Raw genomic sequence first — 26928 nt, 5'->3', positions numbered from 1 at the left:
TAGAGCACTCTGTGGTCCAGTTCCCCAAAGAAGGCTGAGATCGGCTAAACAATACTGATGTAAGCTGGCATTTACTGCTTAAGCGCAACTGCAAAGACATCTTTAAGATATGTATTAGATGTTTATTTTTTTAACCCCCCCCCCAAACACACACACTCACACATACACCATCTTGATATATTTTATAAGACGGTGATGCTACAGGCCAGAGTGCAAAGTAGCTAGTTTTTGAGCAGAGTTGCATAATATTGTTAGTGGTCTTCACAAGGCACAGTTATGAAATTACCCCACAGCCCCTAGCCACGTACATGGTACCAGAGAGTCAACGTGACATTCACAGTTTACTGAATTTACTTTAACAGATAATGGACAGTGGGAATTAAACCGTGCTGCTCAAAGAGCACTAACTACTATACTGCTGACAATGGGTTACTTTATTGATCACAATTCTAGAGCAATCGTTGATTAGGGGATTACAGAAAATTAATCAGTAACCATTTTTTAAATAATTGTTCAAATGTGAGAATTGCTCTTAATAGGTCTTATATGATTGTAGTTTGAATATATTTGGGTTTTGGACTGTTAATTGTACAAACCAAGACATTTGTATATTTTACTTAAGGATTAAGGAAATAGTGCTTTTTTTCCACTACTCCCTGACATTTTATAGACTTTCATCAATTCTGAAAAGAATGGTTAGTTGCATCCCCACAGCGTTGAAACACTTTTCCTTCAGTATTCACTACAGAGAGCTTTGTCCCTTAAACTGTTAAAAATCCACGGCCATGCTTACAGGCGTTGTTTGCAGGTTTCTCTGCTCAGTACACCAACATGCTGCCATTAAAATTGCCTATGTTTCATGAATCCACATCCTTTTGCTTTACCCAAATTACTTCTGTTGGAAAGCATTGCTTGCGTTTTAAATAACAGAAGTGACAGCCAATTGTGTCACAGTCTGCTTATTCCAAATAACGCCAACATTATCTAAGCCAACTATTCAAACAATTTTGGATTGAGATCAATGGATTCAGCATCTAGCCTTACATCCTTTTGGTCAGATGAACATTCATCACATCTCTTGCCTATCAAAAAGCTCTTCACCGACAGTAATGGGGTGAGCTAATGCACAAGAGCTGGAGATGACTTTTAGAGTGGAAAATCCACATCTGCTGCTGAATTGCATTTGTGCGGACAATGTAGGTATTCTTCAGAATGTTTGAAGTATAGAGCAAGCCTGGATTTGGCATATAGTGTGCCTGGCGGTTCAGCTCGTCCATCCTAGTCTGTCCCAGTATCGATTATCTGACAAGAGGAAAGCACTACATCCTCCTGGTTCCTTCCTGCTGCTTCAACTCCTTCCAACTCGCAGCAATCGGCTCCAACATACACCACTGCCCTTTTAAACTCAGATAAGAAAACCTCTTAATACAATTACTGTGGTCTTCCAGTGTTATTATTCTTGCTGTGATACTTTATCAGCATCTCTGCAAGACAAACAGAGCACATAAATAGTACTTGCAGCAGACAAAAATAGATTTGAATACCCTTTGTCATTTAAGGAATAATAATGTTCAGAGCAAATTAACTCCACTGCATTTATCTTTACTATGTGTGTTTCTGCTTTATTGTATCAGCCCAGCTTGGCTGTATCATTGTGGAGGTAGTTTGCCATCTAGTGGGGGAATCTGGTAACACATGCGATTTCGGCGCTTTGTAAATATATTAACAGCTCATTGGAGCAAGTGGATACAATAAGTAGTAAAAAGGACAAAAAGTGCATTTTTCATTGCTGGATTTTTGTTATTGTCAAGTTTTCTATTTATTGTAAATTCATCTGTACTTATTTTGTATCTGCAGATATAGATTTCTCACTTTTCAAATATGTATTTACAAAAGTAAAAGAGAAAACACAAGTGCATCATTGGAGACCCCAAACACTCCTTGAGCGCAAGCTTTTCTCAGTGGCAGTTTGCATGTGCTCCAAAGATATGTAAGTAAAGAGCATATCTTGGGTGCACATGGATCAGTTAAAGTAACACTTTAACTTGTATGTTATGTTGGTTTCAGACTCACATGACCCTACAGTTGGATTAAAGTGTAAAGGTAAATACATAAATGACTGAATATTGTCAATGGCTCAGTGTTTTTCAGAAGTCTCATAAATCATCTCAATCCTATTTATATTTAAAATACAAACATTTCGTCCACCTGTCTTGGCACAAGGACAGTGTCACATTGTGGTATTTGTGGATGCCACTATGCTTCCTCTTTCTCTTTCTCCCTCACTTCAAAAGCCCAGGAGTGGGGTGACAGGCCATGGGAGGGGAGCCCCATTGTTAATTGGCCTTTTCAGATGAACAGAGAGGTGAAGGGAAGAAGAAGAGAGGAGGACAATAGGGTCCCATTGCCTCTCCAGAACAAGAGGGATGCACTGCCTAAAAAGATAGACCAGTCAGAGCACATATAGACCTGCAGAGCTCTCCTCAGACAACCCCAAACTGAGTGAATGAGGCAATCAATCATTCTGGCTGCAGCTCCCTCGGAATAAATGGCCTGTAGCCTCGATGTCGACTGCAGCACGTTTTCAAAAATGATCTGTCCTGGTGCTGAAGTGGTTCAGATAATGCTTCCAGGGTAGTATAGTGCACACACATGAGGTGTTACTTACCAGACAAACTGTTTCCTCACATCTCATTCCACTGCTGCTGCGGTTTAATGGAACGATGGGTACTCTTTTTTCACTTCAATAAGGGGATGAAGCTCAATTAGCATTTCCAAGTCCCCTTTTCCTCCTCCATTGCAACCTTCCCCGCGGAGCCCATGCTTTCTCTGGGGATTGTCCTGTTTTGGGCCCTTGTTGCCGTTGGCAGGGTGACAGTATTCGAGTGTGCAAACTTGTGCTATTGTCCACGGGCCAGAGGGAGCCATGGAGACCCCATAATATGACACAGGAAAATGTTTGCTGATGGCAATTCTATGGGCTTTGTCCGACTCTTTCTCCTTCATGACGACTCGATTTAAGTCTCTAAATGTTTGACTACAAATGCAGGAGTGCTATCCAGCTCCTTTCCCTTTGTCCCGCGAGGTTTGAATGAGTAATTCAGCCTTTGTGTCGCTCGATTGAGGGGGCAAACAGAAAGACAAGATTCTTGAGCGTTCAAGCCCCTTTCCATGGTTATTCACTCTTTAGATCCCCCCTCACCAAATCCTACAGCTGACATCACTCTTGGGGAGGGTATGAGGGGTATATGTTTAAGACTCCACTTTACCTGCTCCAGAATAAAGTTAGAATGCATGTCTATTTCAGCTAAACTTGCGCTCATTTTCGTTCATGCACACTGTGGCTTTTAAGAGATGTTTGGCCAACCCGCGGAAATCACCGTGCAGGAGAAATATCGCATCCCCATAGCGCCTTTTTCCAGGTCTCCATGACAACAATTTGCAATGGTGAAGAATTTGATACCAGGGTGCTTGGAGGCTGATTGGGTGCATTGTGAGGGGCCTGGGGTCGCTGATTGGTTCAAGGAAAGCAACACAACTACAAGGAGTTTATATTCATTCAACTTGTTGAAGTGCTCAGCCTGGAGGGAAGTCTGTGCTTGGACTGTGTCTTCGAGTGAGTCTGGAGGCATCCAGCAGTGGTGAGTAAAGGGATTTATTAGAAAAGAAGACAAAATATCAACTGAGACCCATCACATTCAGCTTCAGGCTTAGTTGCAGAAGAGAAATGTACAATTACGCAAATCCTTAATAGTTTTTCCTGATTTCCCTTTAGATTTTGATGGTGGACTGCAAGCTCCAACATGGACTGATTTGATCCAAGTCTTTGCAAATATGGCGAACGCAGACAGTGAAGTCAAGACGTTGCTAAATTTTGTAAATTTGGCATCCAGCGATATCAAAGCAGCCTTGGACAAGTCAGCTCCGTGCAGACGCTCCGTGGATCACAGGAAATATCTGCAGAAACAACTAAAGCGATTCTCCCAGAAGTACTCCAGAGTCCCGAGGTGCCACACGCACAGGTCTGCTGAGTATGGGTGCGCCAAACCGGTGGGGACTGTCCACCAGAGTGTGAAGGTCACAGAGAAGCCCGGTTTGGATGCGCAATGTGCAGAGAATGTGGGGAGCGCTGTTAAACAGGTGCCTATGAGGAAACGCCAACTACCAGCCTCATTTTGGGAGGAACCTAAGTTGACCCCAACAAAGAGGGAGCACTCACATTTGGGAATAAAAAGGAACCATGCAGGCACTTCTGAGGGCAGTGAAAATGAAAAGCGGAAAAGGAGTTACGATAAGGATGATACAAAGGCCACTCTGTCGACGTCCAGTCGGCGCAGCTCTGTGGATAAAGAGACGCTGAAATTGGACCTGACCTCTCATCACTGTGTGAATGTGTGCGGCTGCTGCCCCTTCCAGTACCACGGACACCAGGTCCTCCACAGTCACATTGTGGTCCCACATCCGCCACTGGGACTGTGGAGTAAAGCAGCAGAGACAGAGAGAGCTGAGCATCCTTATGGACAGAAACTCCACACGCACGTTGTGGTCAAACCCATACCGACCAAACCCACCATCCAGTCACCAATCTTCAGTGTGTTTGGATTCATTTAATTACCCTTCTAATGGAGCAGTTGCACAACAAATGTGTAAATAGGACTAACTATGTTCATGTTGCATTCTACAAAGCCAACTCTTCATCTTTCAACATTTGTACACAAGACACTTCCTCAAGCACTTATTGGAAGCTTAATCTATTTTTATTGTTTAAATCTAAAGGACTAAGTTGCACTTGCAGAATAGCGTCTTCATGTGCACTTTCATGCCAGTCCGATGCCTTTCCAAGTATCTGAAAAGTGACAGTAAGTTGAAAGGTTTCTACTTTTAGGTTTCTGCAGAGGATGACTGCTCTTTTTTTTCCAGCACCAAAAAAGTTATGTAAATGAATGAGAACATTCTGTTTTAGTTTTGTCTTTCAACTATGAGAATAGAATGTGGGACATAGAAATCCTTTTTTCTTTGTCAAAGTAATGTATGATAGATAGGGACATTTGAAACAGTGATGTTTATTTTTAAATAAATGATTCAACTTCCTTCGAGAACTCCTTTGGGCATTAGATTATTTCTGCTTTCATTGAGCGTTTCTGTGAAACAACAAAACACTCTGACAGATTAAAGAAATTTATTGTAACGTTTTACATTTGTTATAAATAGATATTTTACACATAATTGCATCTACAGATAAAAGACATTCGATGCAGCTCAAAAAAGAAACACAAATGGATAAATTTAGTCACATCTATGATGCCTATATTGCTTGAAGTTCAGATTAAAGTCAGTCAGTCAGCCAGGCTCAGGTATCTGATCAGTCTGTCTGGCAGAGGTAGGCTTGTGAGAGATTTCAGTCTGTGTCTCCCTATTTGGGTCCGAATCCTAAATCTGCAAAGGTGCAGCAGTGGACGAGGTGACGCTGTGGACAGGACAAAGAGAAAAGATCAAGAGGATGGTCGCTTGCATGATTGTAGACCACATTTGCATTGTATGCATGTGTGAGGAAGTGAAAGACAGAAAGAGACACGTTTGCATGTCAGGATGATACGGTTTTGTTGGATGCTTACATGACTTCCTCTTAACAGCGAGCCATTCTTCTCGGCTGTCCAGCAGTTCAGTGAGCTTGCTGCAAAGCTGAACATGACCAACATGCTCCAGCAGCAAGTCTATGATCGGTCCTGCCCATTTACACATCACGGATGTTGAGATCCACTCGCAGAACTGAAAAAGTTGAAAAAAAATATTTAGAAAGAACATTTAAGTTATTGTAAAAACCCTGACATTGTTTTGCCTATTTTTCCCACCTGTGTTGCTCTTTCTGATGGCTCACTGCAGTTTAAAGGAAGCATATTACCAGTCTGCAAAACAATTCCATTGCTGCCAACTGTTCTTATGTGGGAACCCCCTGATGTTGGGTGAGGGGCACAGCCGTATGTACAGGTAAAACAGGAGAGGGCATCACATCCATTGTCCAAAAGACACTTGAGGAGAAGCAAATTATTCATGCAAAGGGCAACAACAGAGGGGAACGTAGTGGCGTAAGAGGGTATTCTGGCGTGGACGTTGGCCTCTCTCTCCAGCAGTAAGGACACAGTGCTGACACAGCCCTGCCGTACCGCCATCAGCAGAGGACTGACTGGGTCCAGACTAAGATCAGCGCCAGCGTTCAGCAACACCTCTGCTGCCTTGGTGCTGCCGTTGGCAATTGCAAAGTAGAGAGCCGTTGCTCGTCGATCTGCATACTGTTTGGAGTGACTGTCGGCCAGTGTGGTGTTTACATCCGCACCTGTCTTGAGTAGCACAGCTGCCACAGTGTGTCTGTTGTGCTCTGCTGCCAGGTGGAGGGGGCTGACACAACTGTGGCGGAGCCTGGCTCGACTGGTCACTGAGACCAGCAGGGACACGATCCTGCACACAGAGTGAGGAAAAATAACAAAAATACATGAAGAAAACTAATACAAAGCCGTTTCTAAAATTCTTGTTATGGCTTCATTCATAATAACTACTCTATTGTACATTAAAGCCACTTTTCCGAATACAAATATTACATCTTCAGAAATGTTTTCTGTTATAATAATACCTCATTAACAAGTTACTTACTCGTGGTGTCCAAATTGGGCAGCAATATGGAGCGGCAGCAATCCGGAGTTGGTGGGTTTGTTGGCATCTGCGTTTTTAGTCAACAGCACTGCGACACTTTCCTTGTGGCCATTTTTACTAGCCTCATGCAGAGCTGTGACCCCATCACATGTCTGCATGTTCACATCTGCACCTACACAAAAGCATGGTGTCTTTATAACCTTCAAATGGGGGTCAGAAACATGAAAAGGAGTCATATTCTTTTGCAGAAAAGTACCTTTTTCAATAAGGTAGCAGAGCGCCCTCATCTGTCCTCGCTGGGCGGCCACTATGAGTGGTGTGATGCTGTAAGTATTCGGTGGGTTGATTGCAGCCCCGGCTCTTATTAGTATCTCACAGATCTCAGTGTTGTTCTTGGACACAGCCTCGTGGAGGGCTGTCCACCCCTGACCACACCGCTGGTTCACAGTGGCCCCATGGGACAGAATGAGGCTCACCATGTCCATATTGTCCAACTCACAAGCTACAGAAACAGACAAGGCATTTGGCTGTTATACAGTTATCTATACAGTTTGTTTCCCCCTGAATAGTTCTGTTGTATACAACACTGCTGTACCTTTGTACAAAGGGGTTTCTTTGTTCTTGCTGCTGATGTCGGGGTCGGCACTTGTCTCCAGAAGGAACTGCACACATGACAAGTGTTCACAAGACACAGCCAGCAGCAGGGCCGTCTGCTCCTGCAAGGTACGTTTGTCTACCGATCCTGGATGGGCTGGTGCAGAACATATTCATATCACACAAACCAGTTGGGTGACTCATTAGCATTTTGAGACTGTACAAACAGAGCACCAAAACGCCTCTTTGAATAGATCTGTTTTTTTTCCTTTCTCTTATTGTCACTCTGAGCCCATGCGATTTAAACAGAACAAATACACAGCCTTTAATAATGCTTTCAAGGCCATACCCCTCAGTATGATCTTCAAGCACTCTGTCTGTCCACAGATGGCAGCATCATGGAGAGGAATCCAGCCATCTTTGTTCTCCTTCAGCAGGCTGAGAGGAGCGGATGTTGCCAGATCATTGACAGCCTTCACATCCCCTCTCCTGATGGCAAAGACCACTGGCTCAACGTCCCTTAAAAGGAGAGAAAAAACACTTTAATTGACTTCCACCTAAAAGCAATCAAGTGTAATTCTAGACAGACAGCATCACTGTGTGAGGGCTGTGGTTTTGACTCAACCCTGACATCTCAAATCTTTATATTTAGGCTATAATAATAATAATAATATTAATAATAATAATAATAATATTAATATTAATATTAATATTAATAATAATAATAATAATAAACCATTGCAACTGGTCAGAATCATAATCATTTATTGGCCAAGTACATTGAACATAAAAGGAATTTGAATTTGGTATATGTTATTAATTTGATCCAGATTAAACATGTACTACTTATATTCTACAACAGTGAAGAGGAAGACCTTAGTTGAGCTAAAGGACCCCCAACACACACGCACGCACACACACGCGCGCGCACAGCCCCCGTGCCAATCAAACAGCCCTCAACAAACAAAAGACTCACTCCGGCTCTGACGCTGCGTCACCCTGACCGTCTCCTCTCCTCGCATCTCCTCGCAGTCGCGACATAACATTGTTACATTTACCTCCAGCATTGCGGAACTGAGATAAGTATTCAGAGTAGATGAATTTCGTCATTACTGACGAGGAGAGATTTCACGGCAGTGTTTCCTTTCGCAGCGTGCAGCGCCGAGCGGGGCTCAGCTGTGCGCTCTCAGATTATTTTGGGACGGTATTGTCAGGCGGCAGGGTGACGGGTTTCTCCATATATGTCAAGGGACTCGGACATCCACAGATACGGCCAACAGCACTGGAGATAATGCAGCCGAGATGTCTTTCTAGGCACGGAGACTAACTGGTTTCCACGTTAAACAATCAGATAACACAAATCTCAAAGGAATAATGTGGTCGAGTGTGAGGAAAAGCACAGCAAAGGATAACAATGAGTTCTACAGAAGATTAAAGGTTCACCTTCACAATTCACGAGACACACACTTGTAAATGCCACAGACATTGCAGTCCTGCTGTATCCATAACGTTATTTAAATCCTATAGCCTACTGGTATGTCCTTAAAAGAGAAGAGGTAGCTGCTATAATCAAATGGACAGGGTTGTAATTAAGACTTTAGAAATACCAAGAGTCGGATTTCCCACAATGATCCTTATACAAGTAATTTTTTGTTTACATTTTATTGATTATATTTGAAGTATATTTAACGTACTGAAGCGACTGACAGTAGAGCAGCGATTACAATTGTGTGTTTAAATCAATTTAGTTTTGGTCAAACTTCCAAGTTGAGTTAAAGACTCAGTATCTCTTCCAAATTGTCTGTCTCCCATCTGAGAAGCATGATTCAGCTGCATACTGCTAGATACGTATGATAATCGTGCCTTTAAACACCAGCATATGTCATTTGTGTGTATTTGTAGAATGTAAACTCCATAAAACCCTCAAATTCTCAGAAACATACGAGCATTTGGTAATGTTTGCACACCAGAGAAAATGAAATAATTCAACATCCCAGGTATTGATCACAATACACAATACGCACTGGCTAGTAGTTTGTCAGGCAGAACTATAACTCCTATAAAAAACATCAGGTACTGATTTGTGACGGTTGGGCACAGTTACATAATTCATGTTTTTTAAACGTGAAGCCTTGTAATTTACATACTATATCACTTTGAGGGGGCTGCAGTTTCTCCACAAGAGGGAGGTGTTTTTTCATTGATAGACCACAAGCTAATCTATATGGCATCAATTAAAGTAATAGCAGAAGCAGTTTATACCTGCAGATGTTTACATTTGACATGTCTGCGCTGAGAAAATTATAGCTGCTGTACACTCAGCGGTTGTTGTTGTAAACATCAAATGTTATTTCCCTTTCCTTGAACCACAGATAACATGAAGCTAATTCTCAGAAACTTTAACACCATTTATTTTAGTCATCTGTACTGAGCTAAGCCAATGAGCCACATGTATTTAAACAATTTCACAAACAACCAAAAAACAAACCAAAGTTTCTACTTCAGCACAGACCAACTAGTGTTCTTTGTTGTTTTATTTTGAAGACTAATTATCCTGATCTATTGTCTATTGACACCTTATAACAATGCCATTAAAAAATTTCAATTTACATAGAGAATTAATAAGCATGTTGTTATTTAACCACATAAAATGACGGATTTCAAGATTTGAAAATGATTACTCAGGGATTGTTTTATTATAATACATTTGCATATAGGGAAACCTCATGTGAATACTATACAGTACTTATAAAGTAATATTGTGTTTCCTCACCTGAGCAAGTTTACTGAAGTGTGGAGACTCAGGGAGTCGACAGCCAGTCTGTCTTTGACATCGTTGTTGAGTCTCTGGTAAAGAGACCTGGATCGGCTGACTGTGATCATCACAGGAGTAGATGTGTTGTCCAGTCCGAGGACGGAGACATCAAACAGTGTGCTGCTGTCTTCTCCATGAACCAAAAACATGCGTAAACACACTCTACAGTCACATTGTGTGAATTAGAGACCAAGCTCATTTTACAGAGCTGAAATCTGCACTTGCAGACATCAGAGAGCAGCAGCTCAGGCAATGAGGATGGATGCCTTTTAAGGGCATGTTCAACTGAGTTTGATTCCACTTGATTCTGCAGCTCGAGAGGCAACGCTGAGATGAGGTTGTGTGTTACAGAGAGTTATGCAGCAGAAAGTTGGCTCAAGAATAACACATCAAGTTGGAGTCAGCATTCATTTGTTATACAATAGGCTTAATTGTTAAAGAAAACACTGTTTATTTTTTAACAAAGATAAAAGACAAACAGAAAGAGGAGTGATTTGGAAGACCAAGTGTATAAAACAATAAAATGTGTCTTTAAAGCTTAACTATATTTTCAAAGACTGCAACTCACCACGTGTCAGTGCTCCTCTTCCTTATTCAAAGAAGTTGCTTTAACGTTACAAATGTGTTGATCTATACCTTTATAACAAGAGAGAAAAGTATCCTTCTGTTGTATCCGCTCTTACTGTCACATGATAAAGAGTGAAAATGTGCACAGAACAAAAACAGCAGATTTTTGTTTCACAATCATTTCTGCTGAAGTGTTTGTGAAGAATGCTTCCTGCAACTAAACTGGAAATGCGTCTCTGGTTTACACAACACAAACAAGTCTATCAACATGTCTATTTACAGTTGGAGGAACCAAATTTCTGAGCAACCATCATTAAGGAAGTATTTAGTACAGTTGTTTGAGAAGGTGTGAGATGGTTAACATTGCCTCTGTCTCATGTAAGTGGGTCATTAAGCCTCGTCAGTGATTCTCGTCAGTTTTCTTTCTATCTCAAGTCAAATTGTCTGCAAGGAAAACAATCTATTTGTAAAAATAATAGGGATGCAACAATCATTCATTTTAAGAATGTAACCTTTGCTTTAGTCATATAAATGTGTCACACCTGTATGTCAAGTTGGGTTTTTGTCCTGTCTCCATGTTTGTTTTGTGACTTCCTGTTTTATTTTGGAAATTAACTCTCCTTTCGTTTCAGGTTCCGTGCCCTTCCTCTTGTGTCACCAGTCTGATTGTCTTCCCTGATTCCTGATTGTGTCCACCTGTTTCCCCACTTCCCTCATGTGTACTTATAGTCTGTGTCTCCCCTTGTCCTGTGCCAGTGTGCTTGATCCCTCGTCCTGCACACACGCCTAGTTATAGTCATGTCCAGGAACCTAGTGTTAGTCATTTCCAGGTTTTTTTCCCTGTGATTTTTTGTTAGTTGTTTCCAGGTTTTTTCCCTGTGATTTTTTGTTATGGAATAAATATACGGTTAGTTAAATCTCCACTCTGTGTCCGAGTCCTCCTCCACAATTCCCGCCCCGTGACAAAATGTCCACTATGAAAAAAGGTCTATAGAACTAGAAAGTCCCTCCACTTAAAAATATGTGCTTAAAATACTTATTATGACTTCACTTTGATGTTTGACCTTTACTGATCAGAACGATGTCCAAACGAGTTTTCATATTCATCCCCTGAAGGGTGACATTTTCTCTCTGCTGACAAAATTTGGATTTAAGACACGTACATTGGTATGAGCAAGATTTTGTGACGTTTGTTTGTAAACCACTCGCGGTTCAACATGCAACTTACACAAGTGCGATGTGTAAACTTGAAACTTCCCACGCACAAACCGATTTAGAACGGACCTTTCAGTGATTCATATTCATATTCATGTAATGTGTTTATGTAACTCTGTAATGCTGTTCATTCTGTACACATGACATCTATTGGAGAGGGATCCTCCTCTGTTGCTCTCCTGAAGGTTTCTTCCCTTTTTTCCCTGTGAAAAGTTTTTTTTCTGGGTTTTTCCTGATCCGATGTGAGGTCCTGGGACAGGGATGTCATATGTGTACAGATTGAACATGTGTAATTTGTGATTTTGGGCTATACAAAATAAACTGAATTGAAAACTGAATTGATTTTGCATCCACCTTTGCATATTCACAACATCTGGATTTTTTAATAAGGGAGGAGAAGAAAATATATATTGTTAACAAGGTAGTTCTATTAGTCAAACAAACTTTATGAGACAGACATTATAATTTAAAACAGAGTATGTGTCTAAAACTTGGCTGAATGGGATCTTTAGTAAAAAGTTGGCAAAGCAGCAGACTTTTTTTTCTTAATTATTATTTTATTATTATTACTTCAATGTCAATAGTGATCCAGTAATGCATCACGTGAGAACCTTTCTGGATTCGGTTCTCGTAAATTAGAGCGGAGTGAGCGCTCTTAACGTCCACCTCATCTCGGACCTGGAACGGTCTCATCTCCATGGGTACGTTGATCTCATTCGGTCATTAACACAGAACTACCCCTCTGGCAGTTGCTGTGACAACAGAGAAACGACCCCGGCACATTCCCTGTCGTCTTGCAGGCGGTTCCCAGGCAACCGCAACACAAATCCAAGAAAAACATCCGGAAAAAGACGTTCTGGTCGCAAGAACGTGGAATAATTGCAGCACTTGTTTTCTCATCAGGATTACAATATAGTGGCAAAAACATGACGACGTCTTCCCTTCCCGTCCTCGAGGGCAGCGACCCCCGACTCAAACTGACGGTGGGAAACAGAATACGAAACGTTTTTGTCACACAGTTGGAAGACACCAGGTAGGCGGTGCATCATACAGTGGAAGAAACGTAATTTCTCTAACCCATTCATAAATGTGTCGATTGAATGCTTCTGAAAAACAATGTCTCATCAGACACAGAAAAGAGGAACATGTCAACTATTTACCTGTTGTGACAGAGGTAAGACAGAATACATCATGCATTAAAAATAAGGATGCCATTATATGCTGACACTTTAGGAAATAGAATATTAAAAGGAGGTTTTGTGGCCTGTGATGTATTTTTAATAATATTTTGGAACATGCAGAGTTTGAGTGTTTATCATATGGTTAGACTTCCAGCAGAGTCCTTGAGGCAGGAGTGAATACTTTGCTAAAGACCCTGGTTCTGAAGAAACAGGCTGAGTTGGACAAGGTGGACCAGCAACTCACACTCAAACGACAGGAGTTTAAGAACCGCATGGAGGCTCTATCCTGGAGAAAGTCTGAACTGGAACTAAAACAACAGCAGGTGAAACCGCCTGAAACTACTTGAAGGCATTAATGATTATGCTCTATATCCACTGACTGTTCAATATAAATACCCTTGGGATTTGTATTTACACCCAGACTACAGAGAGGTTGATGAAGTTTGAGAAGTTTGTGGCTGAAAATGAAGTGAAGCGACGCCGAGCGCTGCAGAAGTATGAGGCGACACTTGAGCTGGACATTTCTAAACAGAGAGAGATAGGAGATCTGACAGATCAGCTGAAACAACTGAGAGCCAGGTGAGAACTTTCAACCAACGCCTTAATGCAACAGTCATATTTAATCTCAGTTTTCCCATATTCTAATTCACAGAAAGCAAGTTTTAAAGGAGAGAATGTCCAAATACAAAATCTATGAAGACTATTTGATGAAAACAATAGATCATTTCCCAAGCAGTAAGTAGAACAGACTTGTATTGGCCTCCGTAAGAAAACTTTTACATTAATCTGTTCTGCTTATCCTAATGAGTTAATTACACACTGGTAAAATTGACGAAATGGCACAATGTCTTTCAGCTTACCTTGATAATGGGTCTGAATCTTTGGTTATGCCCATCATTCGGCGCCATGAGACCCTGACCATCACCCACCAGGAGCTGCTGCAGCGTTTGAGGAGTCTGGAGGAGGAGGTGGAGCAGGGCAGGCCACAACTGCTGATCATGAAGCAGGAGCACAGTATTAAAACATTGGTCAGACACACACACACGCACACCTTCATTTGTCAATGCTTAAATTAACAACCTAGTACTTATGTGTGTTGCAGATGGCCAATAAAGAACTGTCTGATCTCCAGAGTGAATTAGAAACCCTTAGAGAGACAAACAAGCAGGCAGAGGTTAACCTGCTGCTGGAGCAAGACCTGTCCAGACAGAAGGTATGCTTTCAAGATTATGAGTTGGAGGGGACCCTGAGCTAATTTTCAGATTGGAGTTAGGGATAGAAATGTTGTCAAATGTGCCATTGGCCCTCAGGTTGAAGAAGAGGGTCGCTTGCTTATGGCAATCAACAATCTTGCAGAGCAGTGCTATCTATCAACATATGGACCGCTGGAAAACATGAACATGCTGACAATGATGGACATGGTGAAGGTAGTAATAAGACAATATTTGCTTGCTATATAGTAGTAATTTACATTATTTTACCTACTTTTTAACTAACCAAGAGTATGATTTTAGGAGTACATCCTGGACAAGGCAGACACGGAGAGGAGAGCAAGGAGACTGATGGAGTCTGGGTCTGCCATGACAAGTCGAAACAGCTCCGACAGACAAAAGAGAGAGGGGGTTAATGAAAAGCATCCGCAGTAAAATACAAATTAAAAGTTCAAGTAAAGTCAGTTGAAAGAGTGAGACATGGTGGCACTGTTAAAGCAATCAGCTGTGTGTTGAGTGGAAGCTGTAGTTTGACAAGAAAAAGTACAACATGACAAGTATGACACCTAAGAAAACTACATCTGCGAATGAAGAACCCGGGATTAAAACTCTGGAAAAAGCAAGTAAACACACGTTGTGGTAGGATATTGTTGTCATCATCTATAAGTGGTCTGACTTTCATTTTTTTGTCAGTGTCAGTGTTCAAAATGAGTGTTCAATGAAAAATGCTATGGACCACCTGACCTTCCTGTTATAAGTACACATCGTGCAGGACCAAATGCTGCAACCATTTACAATTTCTTAAGTTAAGTAAGAAGTTAGTTAAATTAAGTAATAACCTGTTTTTTTTTATTATTTCTATTTTTTAAGCAACTTTCACCAAATTCCTTGTATTGTGTAACGAACTTGGCAATAAACAGTACTGATTCTGATTGTTAGGCTGCGTACATTTACTCACGTATTGTATACAAGGATACTTGTACTTTACTTGAGTGTTTCCATTTATATGCTTCTACTTCACTTGAGGTAAATATTAAACTTTGTATTACACTACACTACGACAGCCATATAGGCTACTTGTCAGAGATGCCACACTTTTTCAACAGATACATATGATGTATTATTGTAGGCGATATGAAGTTGGTCAAATCAACACCACAGGTTACTTTTACCGTGATCATTTGAAAAAAGAACGAAATACTGATAATACTCCTATTTTTACAAAAGTACGATCTTCAATGTAGGATTTATACTTGCAGCAGAGGTTAATTGTAGGTTAGCATTTTTAGGCTAACGCAGTTAACACCGACTTCTAGTTCTAAAATAACTTTTAGGCTTGATAATGGCTTCGCTTGCAATTAGTCCCCAATAGGAAGCCATGACTCCGGCGTTAAAACAAACACTGTACTGTCCCTTTAACAGGAGCACGTGGTTTCTGCAAACATCCGGTTTCCAGAAAATGGAAATAAGATTGCAACAATGTTTTGACACACAGCTTTGACGCACAAATTATTGCTCCACTGTAATTACGTTTGTTCTTACATTGTTTCCATATTGTTGAAATAATAGGTATGTCGTGCGGATAGTCGACCCCTGAAACGGCGGGTTGGTCTCAAAATAGTAAAGCCGTTTGTTTCCCGACAGATGGAGGCAGGCAGCCTCGTCTCATGCCGAGAGGACATCTCTTCGCTGTTTCCTGAGCAAACGCCGGGTGCCAAATACAAAGTAGGACATTTAGTTTGGGTGGGCTGGAGTGGCGAAGGCGAGTGGCCAGCCGCCCCTTTTAAAGACTTCAAACTGTCCGTCGCGTGATAATCACACCTATTGTCCTTTGTTAGGATCTAAGCGGTCAGTTTTCCACCGTCAGACAAGTGCGCGGAGATGGAAACTGCTTCTACAGAGCCCTTTGCTTTGCACACTTGGAGTCAGTGCTGCCCAATGCCAGGGCTTTGCAGAGGTCAGTTGTCGTCTTTACTGCCATTTGTCAAAACTGAAGTCACCTAAAGTTTAAGGTGCTCATATCTTACTGGTTTGACTTTCAGATTTAAGGAGAAAATTGTTCAAACCTATGAAGACTTGTCTTCTGCGGGATTTGACGAGAGGTCCTTCAAGCACCACCTGAACACAGTAAATAATGCATTTCTCTTTTGCAGTCAGATTGTATTGACTTCCCATGTCTATAAGGCTAGTAAAGCCGTGGCTCTGTAAAGCCTGGAAAAGAAAAGTGTTCAGACGTGAGCAACAACAAGGGTAACTTATTGTTGGGAACGAACCCTTTAGAAATTATAGAAGCAATTATACACTTTGATTACTTGTTTGGGCACCCGTGCTCTCACAAAAGTGAGAGTGTTTGTAATAATACACACAAAGGCACATACAGATATAGTGCACAAATAAATCAAGTTATAATCATTCGGATAAGTGAGAAGGTTTTTATGGTTGTCTTCTGGATAGGAACGTCACCGTTCTAACAACATTTCATTACATATGAAGGGTCTCTGTTATACATGACTCATCTGGTAAAAGTATTGCAAGTTAAAACCAATTGGGCATCTCGAAAGTCTTTGGGCACTCATACATCGGTTTCTCATTTGATCTGCTCATAGATCTCTCTGCTTTTTAAAAAAGGTGCAGGGAATTAAAATAAAAAGTATTCGAGGCACACTTGTAGAACTAGTTTAAACCCATGTGTGTTAATACCTCGTTCTCTTGCAGGTTGTTAACGTTGTGGAGCAGTGCCAGGCTGATGAGCAGGAAGACACGCTGCTCAGGCTCTTCAATGAGCAGATGACGTCTGACAGCGTGGTGCAGTATCTCCGGCTGCTCACTTCAGCACACCTGCAAAACCAGGCGGACTTCTTCTGCAACTTTGTGGAGGCGCCTAATCTACTTGTCTACTGTCACCAAGTTTGTAACAAAGTGCTGCTGCAACTTAGTGGACAAAATAGCTTTTACAAAAAAAAAAATTAGTCAAGAAAAATATAACTGTCAGGTTTGGTAATGTCTTCGCTCTCTTCATTCAGGAAGTGGAGACCATGGCGATGGAGTGTGATCACGTGGACATCTTAGCTCTGTCACAGGCCCTGGATATTTGCATCCACATCGTCTCTATGGAGGGCGATGAACAGCTGTTGGCTCACCACGTCATTCCAGAAGGTGCTGAACCCTCCCTGCACCTCCTCTACCAAACGTCACATTATAACATTCTCTACCCGCGTCCTCAACACTGACCAGAGGCCCACGAGGACTCAGCTCCACTCAGGAACATTGACTTTGGTGGAATAAAAATCCCAACTGGGCTTTGAGACACTTGTGAAAACAGATTTTTATAAAGGCTTGCAGTGTACAGCGACTCAACAACATTTGGAAATACATTTTCTTTGCACATTGTGCGATAAGTATTTCAATTAATTTATGTAAAACATTTACATAAATTAACAATTACCTACACCATGTTAGAGATGGCCTCTCTAAATACACATTCCATTTACACGTCATTGCGGCTGCTCTTTTGCAACACCTTTCTTTAACTTCTGTTTCTTCTCCTGTATTGAAACCCTGTTGAGGGCATTTCCCCTCCCAGCTTGAGGCATGTGAGGCAGGGAGAGTTTTCCCATTTGAGTGGGGTACTTGTTGTAAAACACATTCTTGAAGACCGGCTGGGAGCTCAGATGCTTCAAATGCTTTTTCATCCCCTTTACCGCCCTCTGCTGCTCTCGGTCATCGTTTTCATCCTTTGCCCCACCTGTGGACATAGATGGTATATTCAGTTGTCTGTATTTTAACATTTTTAAATAAAGGGAACCTGGTGCAGAACATGTTGTGTTATGTTGGTCTCACCAATTAAAAGATCATCATCCAGGTCCAGGTCCAGGGCCTCGGCTGCTTTTCTGAACCAGGAGTTGTGCTGCTTCTCCTTGCCGTTGTGGAACTCAATCTTCTCTATCCGTCTGGCCAAGTTTACCCGCTCCTGTGGAGAAACGCACTCAACAATGAACAATCAAATATAATCTCTTGAATGTCACATAAAGGCTTGACTGAATGTTGGATCTCACCTTGATGGCTTCCATGCATTTGATCTCTATGGGGAACATGGGAAGCTCCTCCTCGTCCTTCCCAAGAGCTTTGTAGATCTTTTTGAAGTTCATCATGTCATCTGGGCCAATTAGCAGCAAACTCAGACCCTCTTTGGCTGCTCTCGCTGTTCTGCCACTCCGATGGACGTAAGTCTCAGACGTCCTGGGAACCTGATGTTCACAGGAAGACATGATTCAAAATACTTACACCGGCTACCAGTAACACTGAGGCTCTCTTTATGCATCCAACATGCTGCAGTAGAACATCTATAGAACAGCCTCTAATAAAATATGTCAGTTAATAATACAGCTATGCAGCTGTATTATTTTAAATCAAACATAACATTTTGCTGGACAGTAAAGCAGTATAACATGGTGATTAGTGTTACAGTTAATACATACCATTGTTTATACAGAAAAATACTCATGTTGGTTTAATATAAGTAAATGGCTTTTAAAATTAATAAATGCTGTGGACAAAGCTTACCTGGTAGTGAATGACATGCTCAACGTTTGGGATATCCAGTCCCCGAGCTGCCACATCAGTAGTCAGCAGAACACAACTGAGGACGACATTTTTATATTGTGTCAAATGTCAATTCAGTCAGCAATGAGTTGATTACATGTCAAGAGATGTGACACTGAAATGATGCTGAATAAGATATTTTTAGTAACTACTTAAGTGGCACTTTTAAGATGGAGCTAATTACAAAAACTGGGGAAAAATGTTAACTCAAATGACTATTCTTAGCTCAAAATAAGTAATTTTTACGAAGGGAGACCTTGTTAAGATAACAGCAACACACACAAAATGCACTCGAGTTGTTTCACCACCTTCCACTTTGAGTGTAAATTACAGAGCATATTCTGTAAATATGCATTATGATCAAACTCAACGATGGAACAAGTCAAGAGAACATAATCCAAAACCCTGAAGACCTTAGTTGCCGTTCAGACATTTTTTTTTCTCCATTTCATCATAAGAACTGACTAACCTAACCCGAGTTAAACACTGTCAAATTGCTAGTGCGCATGTGTGTAAACCTCACCTCTCCCTCTCAGCAAACCTTTCCAGGTTTTTGAGGCGTTGCTTCTGGTGCATGTTGGCATGAAGGGGCAGTGGAGTCCGGTCTAAGATAACCAGCAGAGAGTTCAGTCTCTTGATACAGTCTATGCTGTTGGCAAACACCATGGTGCGGCCAGGATACTGGAGCAAAAAGTAATAAAGGTAGAAGTCCTTGTCTTCCTTCTGACAATGGATTCGGGTCTCAGTCAGGGTCTCTACAGTTGCCTCCTTCCTGGTCAGGTCAATGATTTTGGGTTTGGACCTGATCCCAACTTTCTCCATGAGAACTTCCAGCGTTCCCCTCTGGTCCAGATGCTTCTTCTTCTTCTTCTGCAGAAGGCGGGTGGGCAGGCTGCGATCCATGGTCAGTGTGGCAGAGAACACAAAAGTCTGCCTCTTGGGATTAAATTGAACTGTGTTCAGCATCTCCAGCAGACTCTGCAGCTCTGCAAAGTGGCCTCGCTCTACCATGCGATCTGCTTCATCAATGACCAGGCACCTGTAGAACAACACAACAAAGAAAAGTTAATAAAAGGTGGTATGAAAAAAATAAAACATCATCTGTGTGAATGCTCAGCATCATAGAAATATTCACCACACTTAAACTATTCCTGATGTTGATCCAGCTTTCTGTTGGGAAGTCAAGTTCAATAAAAATAAAGTCTGCCTTCAACACACATTGTTCTGCTACCTCTGGCTTTTTGTTTTCAAATGATTTTAGTATATGCAATAGTGTGCATGCAGTCAATGGCAGGTCTCTTTAATCTATTTAGCCTTGTACTGCTGATGTTGTACTTAAGGCCCATTCATTCATTCATTACAGAGCATTGTACACCCTTTATTTCAATCTTTATATTAAATCCTGGACTGTGCCCTGCATTTGGAAATGAGCTACAGTTGTCTCTCCTTACCAGCCTATAAAAATCAAAGCACACTCCATATTTATATTTCAGTGTAAATGTAAACAGAATATTACCGTGTAGATAACATTCATGAAGATCAATTTACCCTTCAGGAACCCAAACCAATAACGCCCCTAATCAAAATCTGATGAAAAAAATAAGGAAGTAGCGCTCGATGATAATTGAGTGCTCCAGTTTATTAGCTTTCAATGGCATTGTATTGTTATATAAATAAAACTGGTAGTATTTTATTATTGACTCAAAAGTGTATTGATATCAAAAACGAATATGTTATACTGAAATACATCCGGCTTGGGAAAATGACTTACTTGAGCCGTCTTAAATTTAGCAGATGTGGATGCTTCTCCTGGATCAAGTCCCACAGACGTCCTGGAGTGGCAATAACGATTTCTGGTCTTCGATTCAGCATCCTTCGTTGTTTCTCTTGTGCCATTCCACCCACCACTATTGCTGTTTTGATGTCTACACAAAAGTAACAGAGTATTTTGACATTCAGAATTGTGTTTAACACAAATTAAAACCTGGTAGTCTTAAAACTTGAATGACTTGCCTGTAAATTTTGTGATAGCATCAATATGGTGCTTGACCTGAACAGCCAGCTCCCTGGTGGGTGTGAGCACCAGTCCAAGCAGAGGCTGAATGCGACCACCAGCAAGTTCTTCTTCTGCTTCAGCGGTGGGGTCAAAGTCAAACTCGACATTTTCGATTACTTCAACACACCCAAGCCTCTCATCATCATCTTTTTCTTCGCTGTCATGTTCATCTGTGTCACTCTGATCCTGCTCTGTGACGCTTTCACCCTCTTCTCCCTCAGCGTCCATGTTGTCCTCCTCGTGTTCTTCTATTGTGGACTCATCTACAGCTGGAAAATACAAATTCTCCACCTTTGTGGTTGATTCAGTGTCGTCATCAACTGGCTTTTCTGAACTGTTCTTCCACTCCATGATGGTGTGGATCATGGGAATACCAAAAGCCAGTGTCTTCCCACTTCCTGTAATGACAGTGCTCACATTAGTTTCACATATGGAAACATGAAGACATACTGCTATGGGTAAAAAACAAAAGGGTATTTTATCTTACCTGTCTCAGCCGCCCCCACTATATCCATACGATCCCTGATGGCCGGAGGCAAAGCCAGGGCTTGTATAGGACTCGGTGAGCTAAATCCAAGACTGCTCAGTGCCTTTAGCACTGGGGAGGGGACAAACAGGTCCTTCCAGGCACTTACATCAGCATGTTTGTCATCAGAGCCAGTCATTGCTGCATTTGTCCAATTCTTTATCTGCTTTTTGTTTTTGGGATGCTTTGTAACTTTATCTTGAGTGGGTTTTTCTTTTTCCAGAGACTGAAGTTCTGATGTGGACTCCTGGTTTGGCGGTGCCTCTAATATTTTATCCTTTTTTATGCGCTGCTTCCGTTTCTTTTGCTTCTTTTTGTTACTCTTCTTTGTGAGTTTTAATTGAGCATCAGGTTCTGAACTAACTGCTGTATCTTTAGAGGCATCTTCTGGAATATCTTTTCTTTTCTCCTCAGCTGCAGCTACATCCTTCTGTATCACTTCTTCAGTAGTATTATCTGCTTGGTCTGATTGCTGTGCAGCTGGTTTCTTCTTCTTCCTCTTTTTGGCTTTCTTCTTTGCTGGTTCAGCTGTATTCTCTTCTTCTTTCTTCTCCACATCTACCTTCTCTCCAGCCTCCTCTCCCTCGCTGGCTTTTCTCTTCTTCGTTTTATTCTTCTTCTTTATCATCTTCTTCTTCTCCATTGCGAGTTCCTTTGCTGCATTAGCTGCTGCCTTTTCAGAGTCTACCAACCGATAATCTGTCAGCTCTTCAAAACACACCAGGCCCTCCATGCCCTCCTCGGAGAAGACACTGGGATCGACCTCTATAGCTTTCCATTTGCCTTTCATGTGGATGCTCCGTTTGGCTGGTTTTATCAGCCCGGAGGACATACGCGTGTTTCTGGGTTTCATCTTCATTATTTTCATTTTCCTACAAATATATACCGAGTCAAGCCAATACGTTGAATTGCCTCCCTCAAACGGAGCTGTTAAAAGCGTGGCGTTATGTGTGAAGTTAGCTGGCAGCAATGTGCCGACGCACTCTAACCAACTATATAGAAAATGCACGTAAAAATGTCAGACTCAATTGGCGTAGTAAATAATAAACAACAATACAACAACTATAATTAAAAACGATGACAAAATAGTACTACCTTGACTGGCTTTAGTTCTTTTTATGTCAACACACCGTTACAGACCACGCATGAAAACGAGGGCGCAGCCATGACAGTGTCGATCACGTGGTTTGAAAAAACTTTATTTGTCCAACAACGCTTACAGGGTTTTCTCTCCATCAGGAGGATGCGGCTGATACACACAATTAGTCATGGTATTTATTTGAAGTGAAGGAATCAGGAGCAGGGTTGCAAAATTCCGGGAATATACAAAGTTGGAAACTTTCCACGGGAATTAACGGGAATATAAGGGAATAAATTGAAAATGTTAGGGTAATTTAACTGTAGTTACCTTGTCATAAGCAGACATGCATGCAAACATTTATAATACAACTTTTAAAAATGACATTTTTGACTTTTTTGACATTTTGTGAGTAGAACTTTATTCTTTCATCGAACAACAAAAACATGAACGTTGAATAAAAAAGGTGTATTCCCTATGATCACCAACCCACTTCTTTTTTTTGGTGTGTTTTTCCCTGAATCTAAATGCTTTCTTCCTGGACCTCATCAACGTCCTCCTCACTGCTTTAAAAAGTTAGTCTACTGTATACAAATAAACTTGGTATTAAAATGAACATGGCTTCAGTTTACCAAGTAATCAATATGCTAGGTAATAACAAACAGTGTTGGGAAAGTTCACTTTCTACATGAACTAGTTCAGTTCATAGTTCACACATTTTAAAATGAACTAGTTCAGTTCATAGTTCATAATTAAAAATGTTGAACTAAGTTCACAGCTCCAAAAAATGAACTAGTTCAGTTATTTTTTTCAATATGTTGCGAGCTACAATTGAAATCTCTATCTGTCTGCAATACCGCTCTTGGCCTCTACGCCACTTGGCGCTCTCACACTTGCCAGGCATAGGGCTGAAACGTTCAGACTCAACACTGATGACAAAGACGTTCAAAAACAACAGAACGTTTTATGTTTACGTTTATGTTTCTGGCAGACAATGTTCACAACCAGCTGCATTCAGGGTCCAGCAATTTTTTTCAAAATTCCCAAAATTCCCGAGGAAACTTTCCACCCCTTTGCAACCCTAATCAGGAGCCTGCTTTCTCTAGATATAGTGATCATATAATCAGTTATCGATGCATTTCAGAGAAAGTAATACTTTAAGACTTTTCTAATCTCACTAAACTCCGTGTTTGAGCTGACACGGCTCGTTAAGATTGGATGTGTTACCTCATTTTTAGCCCCTTTAATAAATGGTTTGTACATTGTAAGTAATGACTAAATTATAATTTAAAACAATCTATTAATTTTCAACACTTCCCGTTTGCAGGTATAATTTTATTAAAAGGTCATGTTTCTCATTTTCTAATAACAAGCCATCAGACAAAGTTAAGTCATCTGTATACATTTCTAAATGTAAATAAATCATTGACAATGGATTTTTAAAAACAATAATCCATCGAGTCTGCAGCTTTTAAATGTTAATACATATTTAAAGGTTTATTTCCAGATGTAGAGACGGCAAACTGGTGCTCACATGTCTATACACACCACTGCTCATTTAGTTTATGTTTTGCACACATCTTTATTTGAGAGCTGAAATGATTTGATCAAATCCAAAAGAAAGGCACAATAATTCTAATTCTTTATTATAGGGATCACATTAGACAGGCTTACAGAACAAAACAGCACAAGCTTTTTAAATCTAAGATTAAAAGATGCATCAAAACAGCCATTTAAAAGCCTTAATAAACACAATGTTATACATGCTCAAACAACCCATGACTGCTAGTTTTTGGTAGGGTCAATCACCCTGCCCATGAACAGCAGACAGTTTGTGGCTTCATGGTATATGAAGAAGAAAAACGGCCTGTTGACAGTGAAGGTCCTGGGTAAGGAATATGGAGTAATGCCAATTGCTGTGGCAGCTGCTGCAGTGGTTCCGATCTCGTCCACCTCGATCACAGCCTTGTGCAGCACCTGTGATTTTACAGTAGAGATTTTAAAATAATTCAACATCGGCAGAGGTTGGAACATGCAAATATGCACTTACATCATGGTGAAATGGAAAACTAACCTCTGACACTTTGAGGCCTTCTTTCTTAGTCAGCTTTGTCAAATTGGCTGCATTACTGAAGATACTGTTCATGCCCATTCCTGGAAGAATATTTTGCAGGGAATACGACTCTTCCATCTTGAATTTGGGCATGTGGACTTCCAGTTTGCTGAGAACATAAAGATATGACTCACTTGTTATCTGATGCTGTAGGTATTTTATATTATGTATTTGCACGTTTGTTTAAGTGATTTTTCTTGAGAAAATGCCACAAAGGGCTTAATGGCTCAAATACAACAGACAGTAGTAGAAACACTATAGAAAGAAAGCTTTTCAGGTTGTTGTAAAACATTTTGCACATAAATACTTTCTATGCACTTACGTTTTATGCAGCATTTTGATCCAGCTGAGGAACTTCCTAGACGTGATGCCATCATCAACTACAGTGTAGTCTACACCTGCGTTTGGTAGCAGGATAAGCATGGAAACACCTTCCTGATATGGTAGCTTCAACACTTTAGCACCAAGAGGAACATCATTCATAAAGTAGAACTTATCCTCTAAAAACATCATTGGCACTTGCACAATATTATAGTTGTCAATATAGAATGGTGCATTTTGAGTAAAATTGGGGTTGAAAGGCTTCTGCCAGGTTCCTGTAGAGGAAATGATACTTTTAGTTTAATTGTGAAACTAAAAGGTCAAACAAAGCACAGTAAATAACGACCTTACCATACAAGAGTGATTCAGCTTACCCTGGAAGAAAATTGTGTTGATTAACATGAGATGGGTCTCTGCATCCAGGGTGGAAATCATCTCTGTCACTTTGTCCCGAGTCTTGTTCTTGATAAACTCATTGATGAAGCTGATACTCCCTTTTGTGTCTGCAAAGTCTACACTTTTGATGTCAGCTTCAAAAAATGTCTGGAGTTGATCTTTAAATAACTTCTCAACCTCAAACTGCTGGCGCATAAAGAGGGCCATGCTTTGGTCCAGTTCCAGTGATCCATTCTGTGTGATGTTCTCATGAAGGAGTTGAAAGAGTGTTGGGATCAGCTCTGGCTTGTCAGCCCGCTCCAGCTGCTCCAGGTTGAGTCCCTTCAGTATTTCCTTGTATGTGTCACCATCAGAAGCCATTAAAAGAGCCGCAAAGCTGGTGGAGATGCTCAGAGGTGAGAAAAATATATTCTTGTCATGATAGTTGGATATTTGTTTGTATAGGTTCATGGCAAATTTCATATTTCGGAAGGAAAGATCTGAGATGGTAGTGCTGTGAAGGCGCGCTTGGTGGACAGGAGCGAGAAAGCCCAAGCAGGTTACAATGAACATAAATCCCATCTTGATTTTGTGTACCATATTTTGAGGTTTCCTTGCACAACCTGAAACACGCAGACATCAAAAGATAATTTTAAAAAAGGAAAATTGAACAGTGACACGATAACTAACCCATCTGCTCAAAATTATTAAGACAGAATTGATCCCATGAATAACTTACCCTCCCCCCATTTCCATTACCACCAAAAGCACTTGAATTAATTCAGTTTTGAAATGCAATAGATTGTTCTGACTAACTACTTTTTTTCCACGATTGATGATCATACATACCCTTCAGCTAGTGGGAGATTGTTTCTGAAAGCTCCATCTATTATTTGGGGAAACAAAGTTCAAGTGTGCTCTGAGCGTTACATATTAACCTAACATATGACACACCGCCTGTCCCAAATGAAGACAGAGTTGTTTTTGGAACGTTCAAGGTCTCTTTTGCAGGTGATGACACAAGAACTGTCAATAATTGCATATTAACATTGAGGTACAAAAACCAGACATGAGAAACATTAGGAGGAGTGAATGTCACTTTAATCCTGGAACAATAACTAATACTTGAAATGAAATAATGAGCTATGGTAACATGGAATATAAGAAAAAGGATGAGTACTTATTGTGAGAATGCAGTGAGTGAAAATAATGCAACTTTAAAAACCCAACAACCAACATTGTATACTCTCTTGCAAGTGCATTTTAAATAGAAGAAGCCTAACAGATCCAAAGAAAATGAAGACAAAAAGGAAATCTTGACATTTTCTTGACGCAAACCTTCGCAGGACCGATGTCCATGCTGAACAGTCGTTGATTCCAGAAAACCTAACTGTAAACAAACTCAACAGTTTGAATGCTGTAATGTAGTTCATTTGTCAACGATGTGTGTTGCAACATTTTGTTTTTGATCAAATTATGAATCAAGAGAAAAACTCTTGAAAGTGATGTTTTGTTCCATCTTATATTCATTCGGACTATTTGACTGTCATTTTGGAAGGTCAATCAATCAGCCGATGGCTTTCAGCTTTAAGTAAAGGCAACCTCAGCACAACTCATGTGGACGAC

The 26928-nt window shown here is 40.8% G+C and overlaps 6 protein-coding genes across 11 annotated transcripts; 3 read left to right on the top strand and 3 right to left on the bottom strand.

Annotated features, from left to right (window-relative positions):
* The first annotated feature begins 3578 nt into the window (after positions 1–3578).
* On the top strand, positions 3579–4735 carry LOC117751462 (protein FAM181A-like). The gene is made up of 2 exons (XM_034563340.1): positions 3579–3641; positions 3776–4735. The coding sequence occupies exon 2, from the start codon at positions 3835–3837 to the stop codon at positions 4609–4611; it is 777 nt and encodes a 258-aa protein (XP_034419231.1). The 5' UTR covers positions 3579–3641; positions 3776–3834; the 3' UTR covers positions 4612–4735.
* A 427-nt stretch (positions 4736–5162) lies between these two features.
* LOC117751461 (ankyrin repeat and SOCS box protein 2-like) lies at positions 5163–10865 on the bottom strand. Of its 4 annotated transcripts, none has more exons than XM_034563338.1 (9): positions 10626–10865; positions 10016–10187; positions 7592–7761; positions 7244–7399; positions 6905–7150; positions 6649–6820; positions 5853–6456; positions 5616–5769; positions 5163–5467 (listed from the first exon to the last, which is right to left on the bottom strand). In XM_034563338.1, the coding sequence occupies exons 2-9, from the start codon at positions 10123–10125 to the stop codon at positions 5337–5339; spliced, it is 1743 nt and encodes a 580-aa protein (XP_034419229.1). In that variant the 5' UTR covers positions 10126–10187; positions 10626–10865; the 3' UTR covers positions 5163–5336. The 4 variants fall into 4 exon arrangements, with proteins under 4 accessions (XP_034419229.1, XP_034419230.1, XP_034419227.1 ...); XM_034563339.1 differs by having other exon boundaries at positions 10016–10184; positions 10626–10864; XM_034563336.1 differs by lacking the exon at positions 10626–10865 and having other exon boundaries at positions 10016–10607.
* Positions 10866–12443: 1578 nt separating this feature from the next.
* On the top strand, positions 12444–15163 carry si:ch1073-416d2.4 (coiled-coil domain-containing protein 42 homolog). The gene is made up of 10 exons (XM_034563170.1): positions 12444–12540; positions 12743–12872; positions 12968–13013; positions 13167–13343; positions 13442–13599; positions 13673–13755; positions 13876–14048; positions 14123–14233; positions 14331–14447; positions 14535–15163. Exons 1-10 carry the CDS (start codon positions 12537–12539, stop codon positions 14664–14666), a joined length of 1131 nt encoding a protein of 376 aa, XP_034419061.1. The 5' UTR covers positions 12444–12536; the 3' UTR covers positions 14667–15163.
* Positions 15149–18047, top strand: LOC117751362 (ubiquitin thioesterase OTUB2-like). 2 transcript variants are annotated; one of them, XM_034563174.1, is made up of 6 exons: positions 15149–15257; positions 15876–15956; positions 16070–16188; positions 16274–16358; positions 16947–17138; positions 17255–18047. In XM_034563174.1, the coding sequence occupies exons 2-6, from the start codon at positions 15876–15878 to the stop codon at positions 17459–17461; spliced, it is 684 nt and encodes a 227-aa protein (XP_034419065.1). In that variant the 5' UTR covers positions 15149–15257; the 3' UTR covers positions 17462–18047. The 2 variants fall into 2 exon arrangements, with proteins under 2 accessions (XP_034419065.1, XP_034419064.1); XM_034563173.1 differs by lacking the exon at positions 15149–15257 and adding an exon at positions 15658–15753.
* On the bottom strand, positions 16650–22593 carry ddx24 (DEAD (Asp-Glu-Ala-Asp) box helicase 24). 2 transcript variants are annotated; one of them, XM_034563169.1, is made up of 9 exons: positions 22511–22593; positions 21377–22287; positions 20847–21287; positions 20605–20758; positions 19357–19872; positions 18795–18870; positions 18287–18478; positions 18072–18201; positions 16650–17976 (listed from the first exon to the last, which is right to left on the bottom strand). In XM_034563169.1, the coding sequence occupies exons 2-9, from the start codon at positions 22281–22283 to the stop codon at positions 17726–17728; spliced, it is 2667 nt and encodes an 888-aa protein (XP_034419060.1). In that variant the 5' UTR covers positions 22284–22287; positions 22511–22593; the 3' UTR covers positions 16650–17725. The 2 variants fall into 2 exon arrangements, with proteins under 2 accessions (XP_034419060.1, XP_034419059.1); XM_034563168.1 differs by having other exon boundaries at positions 21377–22586.
* A 1208-nt stretch (positions 22594–23801) lies between these two features.
* Positions 23802–26879, bottom strand: si:ch1073-416d2.3 (protein Z-dependent protease inhibitor). The gene is made up of 4 exons (XM_034563172.1): positions 25302–26879; positions 24929–25202; positions 24568–24715; positions 23802–24470 (listed from the first exon to the last, which is right to left on the bottom strand). The coding sequence occupies exons 1-4, from the start codon at positions 25900–25902 to the stop codon at positions 24279–24281; spliced, it is 1215 nt and encodes a 404-aa protein (XP_034419063.1). The 5' UTR covers positions 25903–26879; the 3' UTR covers positions 23802–24278.
* Between the last annotated feature and the right edge of the window lie 49 nt (positions 26880–26928).

Source organism: Cyclopterus lumpus, chromosome 22 (assembly GCF_009769545.1).
Source record: "Cyclopterus lumpus isolate fCycLum1 chromosome 22, fCycLum1.pri, whole genome shotgun sequence".
NCBI lineage: Eukaryota > Metazoa > Chordata > Actinopteri > Perciformes > Cyclopteridae > Cyclopterus > Cyclopterus lumpus.
This window is presented reverse-complemented; position numbering and strand designations above follow the sequence as displayed.

Coding starts and splice junctions, on each gene's coding strand:
- LOC117751462 (XM_034563340.1), top strand. CDS start 3,835: ATGGCGAACGCAGACAGTGAAGTCAAGACGTTGCTAAATTTTGTAAAT.
- LOC117751461 (XM_034563336.1), bottom strand. CDS start 10,206: ATGTTTTTGGTTCATGGAGAAGACAGCAGCACACTGTTTGATGTCTCC. Junction 7,400..7,591: donor CTTGAAGATCATACTGAGGG/GTATGGCCTTGA, acceptor GTTCTGCACCAG/CCCATCCAGGATCGGTAGAC. Junction 7,151..7,243: donor AGAAACCCCTTTGTACAAAG/GTACAGCAGTGT, acceptor CTGTTTCTGTAG/CTTGTGAGTTGGACAATATG.
- si:ch1073-416d2.4 (XM_034563170.1), top strand. Junction 13,014..13,166: donor ATTTACCTGTTGTGACAGAG/GTAAGACAGAAT, acceptor TCATATGGTTAG/ACTTCCAGCAGAGTCCTTGA. Junction 14,049..14,122: donor AGCACAGTATTAAAACATTG/GTCAGACACACA, acceptor TGTGTGTTGCAG/ATGGCCAATAAAGAACTGTC.
- LOC117751362 (XM_034563174.1), top strand. CDS start 15,876: ATGGAGGCAGGCAGCCTCGTCTCATGCCGAGAGGACATCTCTTCGCTG. Junction 15,957..16,069: donor CGCCGGGTGCCAAATACAAA/GTAGGACATTTA, acceptor GTCCTTTGTTAG/GATCTAAGCGGTCAGTTTTC. Junction 16,359..16,946: donor TCAAGCACCACCTGAACACA/GTAAATAATGCA, acceptor GTTCTCTTGCAG/GTTGTTAACGTTGTGGAGCA.
- ddx24 (XM_034563169.1), bottom strand. CDS start 22,283: ATGAAAATAATGAAGATGAAACCCAGAAACACGCGTATGTCCTCCGGG. Junction 19,873..20,604: donor CTAAATTTAAGACGGCTCAA/GTAAGTCATTTT, acceptor GTTGTTCTACAG/GTGCCTGGTCATTGATGAAG. Junction 18,871..19,356: donor AGGTTTGCTGAGAGGGAGAG/GTGAGGTTTACA, acceptor TGTCGTCCTCAG/TTGTGTTCTGCTGACTACTG.
- si:ch1073-416d2.3 (XM_034563172.1), bottom strand. CDS start 25,902: ATGGTACACAAAATCAAGATGGGATTTATGTTCATTGTAACCTGCTTG. Junction 25,203..25,301: donor CAACACAATTTTCTTCCAGG/GTAAGCTGAATC, acceptor TTTCCTCTACAG/GAACCTGGCAGAAGCCTTTC. Junction 24,471..24,567: donor AAGGCCTCAAAGTGTCAGAG/GTTAGTTTTCCA, acceptor GTAAAATCACAG/GTGCTGCACAAGGCTGTGAT.